Source organism: Lissotriton vulgaris, chromosome 11, assembly GCF_964263255.1.
Source record: "Lissotriton vulgaris chromosome 11, aLisVul1.2, whole genome shotgun sequence".
Classification (NCBI taxonomy): domain Eukaryota; kingdom Metazoa; phylum Chordata; class Amphibia; order Caudata; family Salamandridae; genus Lissotriton; species Lissotriton vulgaris.
Window position 1 is genome coordinate 169,780,797 of NC_141699.1, and position 15,170 is coordinate 169,795,966.

Sequence of the window (15,170 nt, forward strand, 5' to 3'; positions counted from 1 at the left end):
GCATATCCACTTCTGGATGAGAAGGGTCGGTGTTACCCGCCCTCCTAGCATCATAAGTCTCCAAGAGACCAATCAGAAACGGAATGGTAGGGTTTGCACCCTGTTTTAACTTCCGAGATGTACAGATCTGTCGCATCTCATGGAAGCTAAGTGCAGAATATCTGGAGGTGACCTGTGGAAGGTCGACTGACACAAGGGGAGACTCAGAGTTTCCTCCTTTGTCTGACATGCTGCTTCTAGTGTGGTGTAAGTGATGCACCTACCTACACTATGGGTTTACCTACTGATCCCTTGCTAAGAGTTGTAGCCAAGGTGTGCTAAGCCTTGAGGAGCTACAACAGCTGGTTCAGTAGAACTCAGAGTATTCTAAGCTAAGTTATATGTACCTGGAGTACTTATGTGATCTTTCACAAGATATTCTTAGGATACGTGTGGTAAAACAACAGCAAGCTCAAATCCCAACCGCTGCTCACCAATGTGAGAAGTTGGCCCGATATGCAGCGTTCGCTATTCTAGCGACCACTAGTATCGTTCCAAACGACCCTTATGGTGATTGGTTGTAAGTCAACCTTAGACCAGCTATCCTAGTAGCGTGGATACGAGCAGTCTTCGGGCTAAACTCTAGAGGGCGTGTTAAGCCAGCTGTAATACCATCACATACCCCTTGAACACCAAGTGAAAGGACACCACACAAGTGTTATGAAAATAAACAGTATATTTTAGTCACAAGGGAGAAATCTTGAGAAGAGTCTCGAATGTCCTTTCGTAGAAAGTAGTTCTTGATTCAAAGATGATCTAATTGGGAAGGGTCCCCGCTCCGACCTTTATCCTAAAGAAAGGGGTGGGTACATGACTAGGTCCTGCCCTAAGGGTGGGACCAGGAAGGGAGGTAGTTACACCCCTCTCCCCCTGCTGGACTTTCCCCAGGTCAGGGGCTGCGCGCCCCTGGAACTGGTTCTAGCCGGCAGATGCGTAGTGAGCACCGGGGTGCCACTCCGCAGTCACCTTCTTGCAAAGCCCTACCTACCCAGAATACACAAACCCTGTATGGGACAGTGCGAACACCGCCCTTGACAGGAAACCCTTTGTCCAAGCTCTCCTCGCTGGAAGGACTCCCAGCAGCAGGAGGTCAGACTCGTGTCTGTGGTGGCAGCGTCCATTTTGTGGAGCTGAGGCTTCAGTTAACTTTAACCGGGGTTCACAGTTACGTACATGTCGTGTCCTTCTAGAAGGGCGGAATGCTAACCTCGTCGCCAGGAATGGTGAGAGGGCAGCACCCCGATTCGTATGACACCTTACTCGACATGTCTTGATAACGCGATACAGAAGTTACCGATATGATACGCGTTATCATGGAACAGCCATTGGGTCTTGGTTCCGCAAGCTGCAACCGGGCTCGGCTCGTGCCAGAGCCCAATTCACACGGTTCCATGCACTCTGCCTTCAGGATTGTCAAGGCCTGCCATAGGAGTGACTGATAGGAACTCGGGTGTCCATTTTAAGGTTAGGTATAGGGATACTACACCTACAGCAACGGGCGAGTACGCCACGTGGCCCCAGCTGTCGCGCAGCCAGTTGTGTCAGATTTAGATGGCCATCCAGGGGTGGCATAATACATGCTTCAGCCCCTGGTAGGCCCTGGGTACACCGATGCCCTGAGTTACAGGGTCTGACAGGGTGGCCCAGTTCCAATTGGGTAATGCACCTAGGGTACACACAGCAATTTAGCGAGAGAACAGCTAATCTGTGGGTCTGATTGGCAGGCCCACAGCCCGAGAAAGTCGTAAACCAGTGAAACAAAAGCAAAAAGTCCGGGTGATCATAGGATTGTAGACCCTACTCTCCTACAATGCTGTTGTCCACAACTGCAAGCACTTTTTCTAAATTAGCCTGGTCAATAGCCCTAAGGCGTGTAGCCGCCTCAATCTGTGATGTTTTCCAGAGTTCATTATAAATGGCATAGATCCATCTTTTAGATCGACCGTTCGCCGGGCCCTTTATGAAATCATTCAAGTCAACCTCGTCGGTCAGTTTATATAAATGCAATTTTACTGACGCCAATGTAGAGTGCTTGAGCCAATTCTGACATAATTTGCCTACAGAATAAGTGGTAACAGAATGGTCACTCTCAAAACGGGGATCTACTCTGACTTGTGTAAAACCCTCAGCTAGGCCCAAAAAACGATGCTGGCATGAGTCTGCACTTCGGTGCCACACTAACCAACCCTTGGGATCCAAACTGGAAATGTTAAATGATGAATTCAGCAAATGGGTTTGCAATTCTTTAATTGAAAATTTAGTCGAATTTTCCCAACCTGAATATTCTTCCAAATTTGGGAAGGAAGGAGAATTTAATTTTTTAGAAGTAGCCAATCCAAAGCATGTTGTCTGTGAGATAGTAGAATTCAAAAACAACATATGATTTGGGATGAGACATGCACGGTGCAAAGCCTCACTGCCTTTTACCTGCCAACTTTTAGAACCCCAAACCGATTTAAGGTCAATAGTTTCCTTCCACAACTCGTAGCCACCAACAGCCAGTTGGTCCAGAAAGGACTTCGAATACAGTAACTTTTTGTTTTTTTTTGGTGTAAGATATTTATTTCACATTGCCACAGAGGTAAAGTACATTTTCATCGCCTACAACCTTATGAGGCCGGCTACACATTTTTTTTTTGGAATCATTAAGCTTGTCGTTCTGCAAACACGGCCCATCAGCCGACAACCGTAGGTCCGGCGGCGTTTCATGAAACATCAGACATGCGTGAAATTAGACAATGCTGCAACCTTGACCATTTACGTTCTTGTTCTTACTTTTCTTTTTTTGTTTTTTGTTTAATATAACCACAGTAAACTAGATGAACCAATTAAGAAACCCCCTAAATAACTCTAAACACTGTGTCACAGCATTCTCCCTCCCCCACTACACTACATATAACCTTACTCATCGTCATGCGGCTGGATTCACCTCAGCTCTTCAGAAACTTCTCAGTCTGATGTATTTGTTAACAAATATTGTCTAAAAGGAGCCCAGTAGTCTCTGGGGCGTGAACCTGCTGGCAAGTCTTCTTCGAATGTGGCAAGTGTATCACAACAGTACGTTAAATCCTCCAACCAGTTTTTCATCTTGGGCCTCAATTTACTGCTCCAATGTAAAGATACTCTCCGTTTTGCCATTAAGAGTGCTATTACACACAGTTTACGCCTCTGCGCTCGTAGCTGCGGTACTATTCCTTGCAAAAAAATCTTGGCCGTACACTGCAAAGTTGCTCCCAGTATGTCATTAATGGCCTTTATCACTTGTTCCCAGTATTGCGCCACCGGGCTACAGTGCCATGCTAAATGCATAAGGTCTGCATTGTCTTGTCCACATCTTATACAATTGGAGTTGTCCCTTAATCCATACCTGTGTAGTCTGTGCGGCGTGTGATACACTTGGTGAAGATATTTATAGTGGATAAGTCTTAGATTGCTATTAGGTGTCAGTAAACCTGTCAGTAGGCAGGTGATTTCCCATTCCTCTTCTGAAAGTGTTTCATCTAATGCCTTGCTCCATTTTTCCCTTGCCCTCTCAGTGTTCCCTCCAATGTCTGTTTGCGCGCTATTGTACAACCTCGATACTAAATGAGAGGCCGTAGGTGTGGTAAGTACCAGCTACAAAGGTGCTAGCGTCTGTGGTTCGTCTGGGAACGTGGGAAAGTATTCTCTCATCGCCCTTTGCAACCTATAGTAATTGAAACTAAACAGCAGTGTTGGGTTTCTGATATAATCAAGTTTGTCAAGAGTTAGAAATGTGCCATCCCTATATAAATCGCCCAATCTGTCTATGCCAGCGTGTTTAAGTAAGTCCATTCCAACTTGCTCCTGTGTAACTGATAAGGCCGGATAATGAGCTAGTGGGAGTGCAGGAGCGTAGAGTGGCATGCTTCGTGCTACCTTGCCCAATAGTCTCCACGCCTCAGTTGTGGTATTAACCGGGTTGATGTCATGGTCATGTAACCTTACTCTCTTATGTGGCAATATACTCGTCAGCGGGATTGGGTCTGCGTCTCCCTTTTCCATCGCTACATGCGTTAGGAAAGGTATTTCGTGGTACCAGTAATGTGCAAATTGCGCTTGAGCGCAGAGGTAATAGAGGTAGATATCTGGGACCTTGAATCCTCCCTTAGCATATGGTAGTGTCATCGTTTGTAAGTCTAGCCTGGCTTGTTTCCTTGCCCAAATTAGGTTCAGTATGAGGGTTTTGATGTTACGGAACACCTCTGCTGGGGGCTTGATAGGAATGTTGTTGAACAAGTACAGGAATTTGGGGAGCAGCACCATTTTCACTATGGCGAGTCTATCTGCCAGGGACAGCTTAATCCACCGCTTGATCTTGTCCTCCAATGAGGATATAGCTCTCCCGTAGTTAGTACGGATAACCAATTCCGGGTCCCTGTGGAACCAAATTCCCAAATACCTGGTCGGCTCATCTTGCCATTCTAGAGGATAGTCCAGGGCCATTGGATGAGTACCGTCTGTTAAGGACAAAATAAGAGACTTGGACCAGTTGATTTGTAGCCCTGAGTACTGACCGAATTTAATATATTCTCGCAACAATGGGTTAAGATGTTGTTCCGGGTTTTTAACATACAGCACCATATCGTCTGCGTATAATGATATGTGTATGGGTCGTGTTGGGAGTTGTATGGCAGAGTAGTGGTAATGTTGTCTGATTTTGCAAGCCAGTGGTTCAAGTATGAGGGCAAACAGCATCGGTGATAGTGGACACCCCTGCCTGGTACAGCGACATATTGCTATTGGGTCCGAAAGATGTTTATTTATCCTAATGCGTGCAGTTAAGTTTGTGTATAACATCGTTATCCACCCAATAAATAGAGGCGGAAAACCCATTCGTATAAGTACTGCGTGTAGAAAAGGCCAGTCAATTGTATCAAATGCTTTGGCCACGTCTAACAAAACTGCCACTGCCTTTACTTCAGGTGCCAGGTAGTGCGCCAGGGCAAACAATGTGCGGGTGTTATGTGTGGTTGATCTTTCCGATATAAAACCGGATTGGTCGGGCCTGATTACCAGCGGCATTAGAGGTTTCAATCTGTCAGCTAATATGCTCGCTATTATTTTAGTGTCTACATTTATGAGCGAAAGAGGGCGATAGGAATCACATTGTTCCTGATCCTTGCCTGGTTTTAATAGTGCAACGATTAGCACTTCCCTCATTGAAGACGGCAATGTTTGCGCTTCGTGTGCCGTCTCGTACAGTTTTACCAGATGTGGAGCAAGTGTGTCCGCAAACGTTTTATAAAATTCGATCACAAAACCGTCTGGTCCCGGAGCTTTTCCGTTCGGCAACGTCTAATGGTGTCGACAACTTCCTGAACTGTGACGGGGCGAGCTAGGTATTCCCTGTGTCCGTCCGCCAACCACGCCAGCTCCACATCCGCCATATAGGCCAACATTTCTTCTTGCGGTATTAATGGTCTTGCCTCATATAACGCCCCATATGTGCCCATGAACTCTCCCATTATGCTCTTGATGTCGTGTGTGAGTGTGCCCGCCTTAGTTTTAATTGCTGTGACGTGTTGTGGTGTTCTGCCTGTACATATCTTTTCAGCCAGGGCCCTGCCCGGTCGACCTCTCTCTCCATATCTCCTTGCAGTTGTTCGTTTGAAAATATATTTTAGTTCGTCTTCTGCAAATTTGCGGTGTTCTGTCAGTAGTGCCTGTATGTCACCCAACAAGGCAGTGTCTCCGGTTTGTGTGTATTGCTTTTCTAACTCTTGTATTGCCTCTTCACGTGTCTTTAATTGTTGGCGTATGTCTTTTAAAATGCCTGAGGTCGTGCTTATGCATACTCCCCTTATTGTGGCTTTGCAAGCTTCCCATAGCAGGCACGGGTCTTCCGTCGTGGGGGAATTTAGTTCAAAATAGTCTGATATCGCTTTCTGGATGGTATCAACATACAATGGGTCACGTAAGGCTTGTGCATTAAAACGCCACGTGAACGGTGGTGGCACATAGCGAGGGATTCGCATCTCCAAGAGCACGGGGCTATGATCTGAAAGTGTCCTGGGGAGGTGCTTGATGTTTACAACCCATGATAATATATCTTGTGTGCCTAGCCAGTAGTCCAGCCTGGACCAACTGCCATGAGCCGCATTGATGTGTGTCGCCATTCGCTCCCCCGGGTGTAATATCCTCCACATGTCGCCCAGGTGTAGGTTGTTCATCGTGTCAATTAACATCGCCCTCGCTTTCATATGGGGTTCTATTGTGTGTAGTGCTCTGTCTAGCCCTTCCATTAACGTGACATTAAAGTCTCCTCCCCATATTATATTCTCAGCCTGTATGTCTGCAAGAGTGTGCCATAGAGTCTCATAGAACTTAGGGTCGTCTATGTTAGGGCCATATACGTTTACTAAAGTAACCTGGTGTTGTCGAACCTTACCCACCACCACAACATATCTGCCCTCTGTATCTTTATGTGTGTCTGAAATCTGGAAGTGTGTCCCTTTCTTTATCGGTATGCTAACCCCTCTTGAGTATGTCGAGTAGTTTGAGTTAGTGATTGATTCCGCCCATCTAGCGCCTAGTGTTGACGTACCTGTGGGTGCCAGGTGCGTTTCTTGTAGGAAGGCAACATCCACGTGTGACCTGTCAAAGAACGCAAACATTTGCCTTATCTTCTTTGAGTTGCCTAGGCCCCTAATGTTCCATGTGATGAAGTTTAGTGTTTCATGTCGTGTCATGGCGCTCGGTCTGGTTGTTGATCGTCTATGCCGGGACCTTCTGCACCAGCTAATTTGCCAGCATTATGCCCAAGTGCCCACGAGCGTATGCATTCTCTGGTGATGAGTGCAATCAGAACAACTGCATAGCTGGTAGTGAAAGAGGTTGCAATGCTTCTCAGACACAGTGCATCTACTTGAACATTTCCCAACATCCCTTCCCCCCCTCCTCCCACTTCAGCGCCCAAACTTTGCCAAAGCCATCCCCCTAGTAACATCAAACCAGTACCAGAACTTGAATTGTGGTACACCCGCTTGGGGGTGTCGCCAGGTGCACACGTCTCCATCCACATGGTGGATGTGAACGGGTGCTCAGTACATCATTGTAGTCATGAATTCCTTTCCTTCCCCTTCCCATCTCTTCTTATGCATGTCCACAGAACCATTCTTACATTAACATCTACGCCATGTTTGGGATATTTGTATTTAGTTCACAGCGGATCTCCCATGTGGGCCCACCCATGCATTTACTATCACAGTGCATTAGTCTAGAGGCTCATTTCCAGTAGATTGCTTCATATGTACCCCGAGTAAACCTCCCTAAGAGTTCACCACATTTGCCTAGCACCGAGGAGTGCTAGTGTACTCACTGTTCAGTACTTATGTTCACACTCATCGTGGCTCTGCCGGTTAGTCGCTCATTACCCTCCATGAAGTCCAGTCCTCTGCACATTGTCAGCGACATCAACCGCAGACATCCGCTTCTCGTGGTATCGTCACTTACTCTCTGTAAAAGGGGGGTGTAGTAGCAGAAGCCACTGGGCTCCCGGAGATCCAGCCAGCCTGGTATTTCTCAGCCTTTGAGTTCCTCAGTCGTTATCACTCATCCTGTCTTCTCTTTCCCGTTCCTTGCGGCGTTTTCCAAGTTTCTTGATGTATTCCTGCGCAGCCTGCACCGTCGGGAGAATCACAGGTTTGCCCGCATTGATGATTTTTAGTTTTGCAGGGTACAGCATTGCATATTCAATTCCCATCTCCTGGAGTTTCATTTTCACTGTGTTGAATTCTTTTCCCGCCATCTGCACCGCCATGGTGTGGTCTGGATAGAATTCCAGGGTGTTGCCTTGATACGTGACCGTGCCCTTCTCCCTAGCAAGTCTCAGAACTGTGTCTCTGTCCCTGTAGTTTAACATGCGGGCAATAATCATTCGAGGTGCGGCTTCCGGTTTCGGGATTGGCGCCAGTGAGCGGTGCGCACGTTCGACTAGGAAAACCTCCGAGAAGCTCCCTGCATCAAATATGTCCTTCAGCATTGCCTCTATGTAGGTCTCCATCTTGCCTGTGTTTGTTGACTCCGGCAGGCCCGAAATACGTATGTTATTTCTGCGAGACCTCGCTTCTTGGTCCTCCACCTTCGCTCGTAGGCCTTCCAGTGTCTTTTCAATGTTCCCGCATGCTTTCGTTGTGTTCCTAGACTCGTCCTCAACCGTAGAGATCCTTTGTTCAGCCTCCACCAGTCGCTCGTCGTGGTTTTCTAGTTTCGCTGTCATGGTGTCCACTCGCAACATGACATCATCCAGTTTATTGTTCATCTCCTGCAAGCTTTGTTGGATGGCCCGCAGTACTGATTCCATGCCGGCACCGTCACCCAGATCTTGTTCACCTTCCACTTCCGGAGTTGTTGCGGTATTTTTTGCTTGCTTCCTAGTTTCGAAGGGCAGTTTAGTCTGTTGTCTGTCGGGTTTCCCCATCACGCTGGGACTCGTCAAAGGGCTACTACGTTGTGTTCCTGGGCTTGTGATGACCGTGGTGCCCGCAGTAGACCGATTGCGACGCTGAAGTGTTCTAGCCGCCCACTGCGAAGTAGTTCTATGCATTGGACCCTCCACGTACCCACATTTTTGCCCAGCACTTTTTCAGTATCTTTTCGGGTATTCTTTTAATCTGCGCAGTGTTGCCCCACTCATTCCTTCTTACACCATGCCAGGCGCTGTGTGGTGTGCGACAGCAGGCTGTGGTCAGGTTCCGATCCTGGGACCGTTAGCTCCTAGTAGTGTTCAGCGATGGAGTGCTTATGAGGGGTGGACAGGTCAGATCCAAGCTGTCTATGGTGCTTGAGAGATCTTCTGTTTGCCTTTCATGCCCCCAGCCGAGTCACAGTCATTAGTATCATCGCCCCCGCGTTCTCTGTATGTCCGTATTATTGTGCTCATGCCTTCAACATCGCAAGTCGTACTGTGCCTCTCCCGTAATGGCGCGCAGCCGCTCGCTAAGTGAAGCGCCTTTCAGTCAAGCCCACCGCCAGTCTCTCTCCACGCTCCACCGCTCCTGCCCAGCTTCTGCACCCGCTCGCGCGTCTTTACCTTCCGCTTAGATGCCGCCCCGTGCCATCGGAGTGCCTTGTGTTGGTTTCGTTGTCCTTGCGTTCCACCGCCGCCGCCATTTTGCGTGATGTGGAACGCAACTTCTTTTGCAGCTCTTTCTTAGTGTTTGGTAGCGCCCAGCCTGCTGACCTTATTGGCGATGTGGCTCCTCTGTACAGGGGCAGCAGTCCTGCAGTCCGTTATTTAGTTGAAGGCGGTCATCGCCTGGAAGACCGGCGGCTCCGTACATCGGGGCGCCGCCATTTTGAATCGCCTCTCGCTTCCACCTGTGTATTTGCCGTTTTTATCCTCCTGGGTCGCTTTTGCAGAGCTGTAGTTTCTGCAGTTTATGGCCTCCACCTTCCGATTGCCATATTTCTATTCGCCGTACTTTTTAGATCCGGTTTGGGGGTAGAAAGGTCGTTTTTTGCGCACCCGTTCGGCGGAGCCGACTCACACGCCAGCCATCCCGCAGTGCGCCCTCTAGCGCCCCCGAATACAGTAACTTAGTATCGGTAAGTCTAACTTTGGAATTGGATTTGTCTGTCATTTTAAAATAAAATGACGCGGGATTGGACTGATTAAAATCAGTAAAATATGTATACTTTTTAAAAAATGTGTCTGAGCTGCCTCTCAAAGGAGCTGGGCAATGTTCCCACTGGGTATAATTCACAGTACCCCTCCTAGAATTAGTTTTGTGCTAGTAGTGATTGCCAAAATGTTGGTAGCAAAACAAATCACCATAATTAGCAGATTCTAAATATAAATCTTCAGCATCAAAGGCAGCATAATATTTCAAATCAGCAAACAAAGCCTCTACGGCCCGAACTTTCCAATCATCAGAACGTATATTTTGCTGAACCACATCCCCCATGTTAACTCTAAGTACAATAGGAACATTAAAAACTTCAGTCGGGCCATGGATCTGAAATTTAACTGCATCCCAGACTATTCCATCCAGGACAGGCCACGCGGTGATGTTAACATGGGTCAAGTCTCTCTTCAACCTGTGAGCTGAATGTGATGAGGAGTGGGGAGCTAAAGTTCCATTCAGATGGTTAATGCATGTTCTCTCCTCGACATAATGTCCATTGACAAATCGGAAAAAATAAAACACAAAACCAATTGACATAAAAATATAGAGAGCAAAAAGCCCCAGCCAAATGTAAGTCCAAGGGGGTATCAAAAAATGTTTTTTAAACAAAGTCGCATCGGCTCTCAACCTTGTGGGCTTCTCTGATGTACGCGAAACAGTGTCAAATGAAAATCTGGATTCTGTGGCTAAATGAGTTTGCATATCAGGCATCGATAAGTCAGTTGGGTAGGTGTAATCTGTATCATCAAGGTGAGCACCAGGCAAAGCACTCAATAAAGGACTGGAAACTGCGGGCCTCTTGAGGACCACCTCCGGTGCACAATCCGAAGAAGTGGCCAAAACAGAATTTCTCACGATCGAAGGACATGAGACTGCCGGTGTCATGCCAAGAAGAATCGGCCACTCTGTGTATTTTGACATTGTCAATGGAGATATACCTGTTCTCTTTACGACCTGGAAGTGGTGGTAAAATGACTGTTCTTGTGCCCTTCACTCCAAGCACGGGAACCGGAGCACGGCATGAGGACCCAAATTCCTTTTTGTTATCGATCCTCTCCCGAACTAGTTCTCCAATTTGGGGTAGCCAGCCAACTACCGGGATCTGCAAGGCATCATCCGAGATGGAGGGCAAGTGTTCCTTTGCGAGACTGTCTCTGGTCTCCTGTAGAGTCTGTAAAACATTGCAATGTTCATCTACGTCAAAGGAGACAGCCGAACCGACTGCGTCTAGACGGTCAAGGTCTGGGACATAAATCTTGATACCAAAGAGCATTTCGTATGGGGTCCGCCCACCCAGAGACCTTCTAGAGAGATTATTAAGGGCACGCTGCACGCTATTAAGATGGGCCAACTTTCTGCCAGTGCCTATAACTCGAGCTGTCAGTGATTGCCTTAAGTCACGGTTCATTCGTTCCACAACACTATTACCTCTAGGCCTGTATGGAGACGAAAACTTGACTTGGACCCCCATCGAAGCCATGGCATTCCTATATGCCTTAGAGGGGAAAGCAGGACCCTGATCCGAATGGAAGGTACCACAGGCAAAAATCCCTACAAAGACACGCAAATCCCTGATGACAGTCCGTGAATCAGTGCTGCGATGAGCCAGACCCAAACAAAGCGTGTGCATGAATCAACTGCTACCAAAATGTACTTGTACGCAGTATCAGAAGAAAAAGGACCGCAGTGATCTAAATAAACACAACCAAACGGTTTATTAGAAATGAACAACTGTGTTTGGGGTGGACGCGTAGCAGTTGAAGGCTTAATCTGCTGGCAAATGTCACATTGAAGGACATAGTCACGCGTCTGTTTGTACAGTCCCCGCCACCAAAAACGTTGTTGTAACTGAGACACAGTAGCAGAAACGCCTGCATGCGCAGACGCAACCCCTTCATGGGCCGCTGTGATCAGTGTATGTAAGGCTTGATACGCTGGGCATATTCAGGTATGTAAGTCCGCCCGAAATTTAAAAAGCCCAGCAAAGACTGTAATTTTTTCAGAGTTGTCGGAGTGCGCAATTGTGCGCATTTCTCCAAGAAGTGAGGAGCCAATCCTCGACCTTCATTGTTGAGCTCGTAGCCCAGGAACAACACTGTGTACTCCGCAATGTGGGATTTTGCAAAGTTGAATTTGTAACCGAAGTCCGCAAAGCTACAAATTAAGCGGTCAACGCGACACAGATGCTCCCACAGTTCGTCATCCGTGAGATACATGTCATCCACATATGAACAAGCATCTTGGTCAACCCTCTCTAAGAGAGAGACTATGCGGGCAGCAAACACTCCAGGACTATTCTTGTAGCCCATCGGTAAACGTTTGAAATGTTTTTTGACACCGCCGCAAGTAAAGGAGGTCCATTGGGAACTAAGACCATCCAAATGGTCGGCATAAAAACCGCTGGAAATGTCAAGCGTGGTTTTAAACCGCTTACGCACGAGACTATCCACTAAAGCAGAGCCGTGTGTATTCTGTACTGCACAAGTACGGCAATGCGAGTTTAAATGCCGGTAATCCAATACCAAACGATATGAACCGTCAGGCTTGGTTACAGTCAAAAGAGGGTTATTCATAGGTGACACACAAGTTTCAATAACACCCTGATATTCTAATTGTTCAAGGATTTCCGCAACGGAAGCCTTTGCTTCACGCTTTATGGAATATTGAGGTTGAGGCTGTGGCATAGACAATAAAGGAATTTCGTGGTGTGGGGAAAATTTATCCCACCCACAGTGTGTACGATACAGAGCCGGCTCAAGAGCCTTAGCCCACTCTTCTGCAAAATTCAGCGCATGCTCCTTCGAGACTGTGTGCGAGAAACTAGGGAGGATTACCTCCTCCCCTCTCGGAGCTGCGAGCACAAAAGGTGGGGGCCAGCCAGCCTCCGCTAACAAAATGTCATAGGTAGTCGTAAGGTTCTCCCAAAATACCCCTTCTATAGTGCATTGAATGTCACCCTCAATGAATAGGACAATTTCATAGATCCTGTCAGGGGGAGCTACTCTAGTGTCAGCTGTCTCCACAACAACATAACGGTCAGTCGCTGTCACCTTCAGTAGTGGACGCAGGGCCTCTCGCAGTATAGTAATCTCCGCTGCGCTGTCCAGCAAGGTCAGAGCCCATGTCTGATTCCGAAGCTGGGTTCTCACTATCTGTGGCATATCTGTGTGCTGTTAAAGCAGCGACTTTCTTCTTCTGAAACTGGGGTCTCTTCGGTGAAGAATCGTCCTGTTTGCCCTTGCTGTCTTTCGGGCGGGGCTGGCCACGTCCTTGTTGGCCACCCCGATCCCTGCCGCCTCCTCCACCACCAGTCTAAAGGGCCGATGTTTCCTGAAAAGAACGAGGAGAGCATTGGACAGGAACCTGAAAACAATCAGGTGACTTTATCATCGCGCAATCGCGCAAGTCATAAACACGATCTGTGGGCGCAGGCAATGGAGATACAGGACGAGACTCCTGTTTCTGCTGTTTTCCCGGTTTCTGTTTTTTAGGCCAATTTTGTTTTTTGGACTTGGGGTGGTCGTCGCTTTCCGACTTCTGCCCTTGGGGTTGTTTTTTCTCTTTAGTAGAAAATGGCTTGAGGCCCCTACTATTGCGGCCCACGGTTTTATAAGCCGCCACAATAATTTTCGCCAACTGTCGGGGTTTATCGGCATCGGGAACTGCCTGCAAAGCATTGGCAACCTGAAAGTTCACCGCATCCCCCTTGACATTAGCAAGTATGAGATCGGAAACCACATCAAAGGAGCCACAGAGGCGCATGCCCAATTCAACCGCAGCCTCCGGTCCGTGGTCATCCTGAACACATTTAAGGACCGTCGGCAGGACAGTCATAGACGGAGTGCCGTAACACCTCGCGTAGACCGCCGCAAATGTTTTACCCCAGGTCTCACAGTCACCGATTTCGGGGTCAAATCCTTTGGCAAGCTAATTGTCAGAATCCTGTGTTTCTCACCAGGAGACGTGTTAGGAAATACTGCTTCCAGCTGGTCAAACTTCTCAGCAAGCCAGAAAGGAAAATCATCCTGGGGACGCATGCCCATCACAGCGTTGACCATGATGGGACTGAGCTTCATACCGCCCTGTCCGGCAGGAAGCACCGCACCACCCAGGGACCCGCCCGGGAGATTGCGGGTGATGTATTGCACTAACGACCTACTCACGCTAATTGCGACTACATGTAGCCGTCTGATCTCGCTCCCTTCGCCCTGCTGCCTGCTCCTGCTCGGTATCGATGCACAGAGCTGCATTGTTGTGTGATTTGCCATTGATATTTGATTTACCGACTACTCTGATTAACGCTGCAGCGCGAGGGGTACTACACCTTATTGGGACATTACTAAAGCCTCTGGGGGACTGCTGACTCGGCGCTCACAGTTGCACACATAGGAAAGCTTTGGGGGCATTGTTTGTACGGCGCTTGATATTTTAATGCTAATTGATATAGCGTGACCCTACTGCAAGCGCAGTCAGTCACCTGAGCCCCAGCCTACCTCCAGTTGCGTTTCTCCCTACGCTGCCGCCATCTTACGCTTGTTTATTGTTGTTGGTGCCTCAGAGCCCGACCCCCACAGCCCGCCCCGCCTCCCTGCTGACCCTCCCTCCCACGAACTATACTGCCTGCTCTGACCCCGTCCGCGCTGTGACCGTCCTGACGAGCTCAGAAGCGGTCGCTCCCTTCGCCCTGCTGCCTGCTCCGGCTCGGTATCGTTGCACAGAGCTGCATTGTTTTGTGATTTGCCATTGATATTTGATTTACCGACTACTCTGATTAACGCTGCAGCACGAGGGGTACTACACCTTATTGGGACATTACTAAAGCCTCTGGGGGACTGCTGACTCAGCGCTCACAGTTGCACACATAGGAAACTTTGGGGGCTTTGTTTGTACGGCGCTTGATATTTTAACGCTAATTGATATAGCGTGACCCTACTGCAAGCGCAGTCAGTCACCTGAGCCCCAGCCTACCTCCAGTTGCGTTTCTCCCTACGCTGCCGCCATCTTACGCTTGTTTGTTGTTGTTGGTGCCTCAGAGCCTGACCCCCACAGCCCGCCCCGCCTCCCTGCTGACCCTCCCTCCCACGAACTATACTGCCTGCTCTGACCCCGTCCGCGCTGTGGCCGTCCTGACGAGCTCAGAAGCGGTCGCTCCCTTCGCCCTGCTGCCTGCTCCTGCTCGGTATCGTTGCACAGAGCTGCATTGTTGTGTGATTTGCCATTGATATTTGATTTACCAACTACTCTGATTAACGCTGCAGCGCGAGGGGTACTACACCTTATTGGGACATTACTAAAGCCTCTGGGGGACTGCTGACTCGGTGCTCACAGTTGCACACATAGGAAAGCTTTGGGGGCATTGTTTGTACGGCGCTTGATATTTTAACGCTAATTGATATAGCGCGACCCTACTGCAAGCGCAGTCAGTCACCTGAGCCCCAGCCTACCTCCAGTTGCGTTTCTCCCTCGCTGCCACCATCTTACGCT

General features: G+C 48.5%; 1 protein-coding gene across 1 annotated transcript in view; it reads right to left on the reverse strand.

Moving 5' to 3' along the window:
* LOC147679472 (BRCA1-associated protein-like) overlaps positions 1-6,749 on the reverse strand; it is a 62,044-nt gene extending 55,295 nt beyond the window's left edge. Inside the window, exons 1-2 of the mRNA XM_086942455.1 lie at positions 6,605-6,749; positions 4,219-4,517 (exon numbers count right to left, since the gene is read on the reverse strand). Coding sequence (XP_086798581.1) covers positions 4,219-4,517; positions 6,605-6,749 — 444 coding nt within the window. The remainder of the gene's footprint in view (positions 1-4,218; positions 4,518-6,604) is intronic.
* Between the last annotated feature and the right edge of the window lie 8,421 nt (positions 6,750-15,170).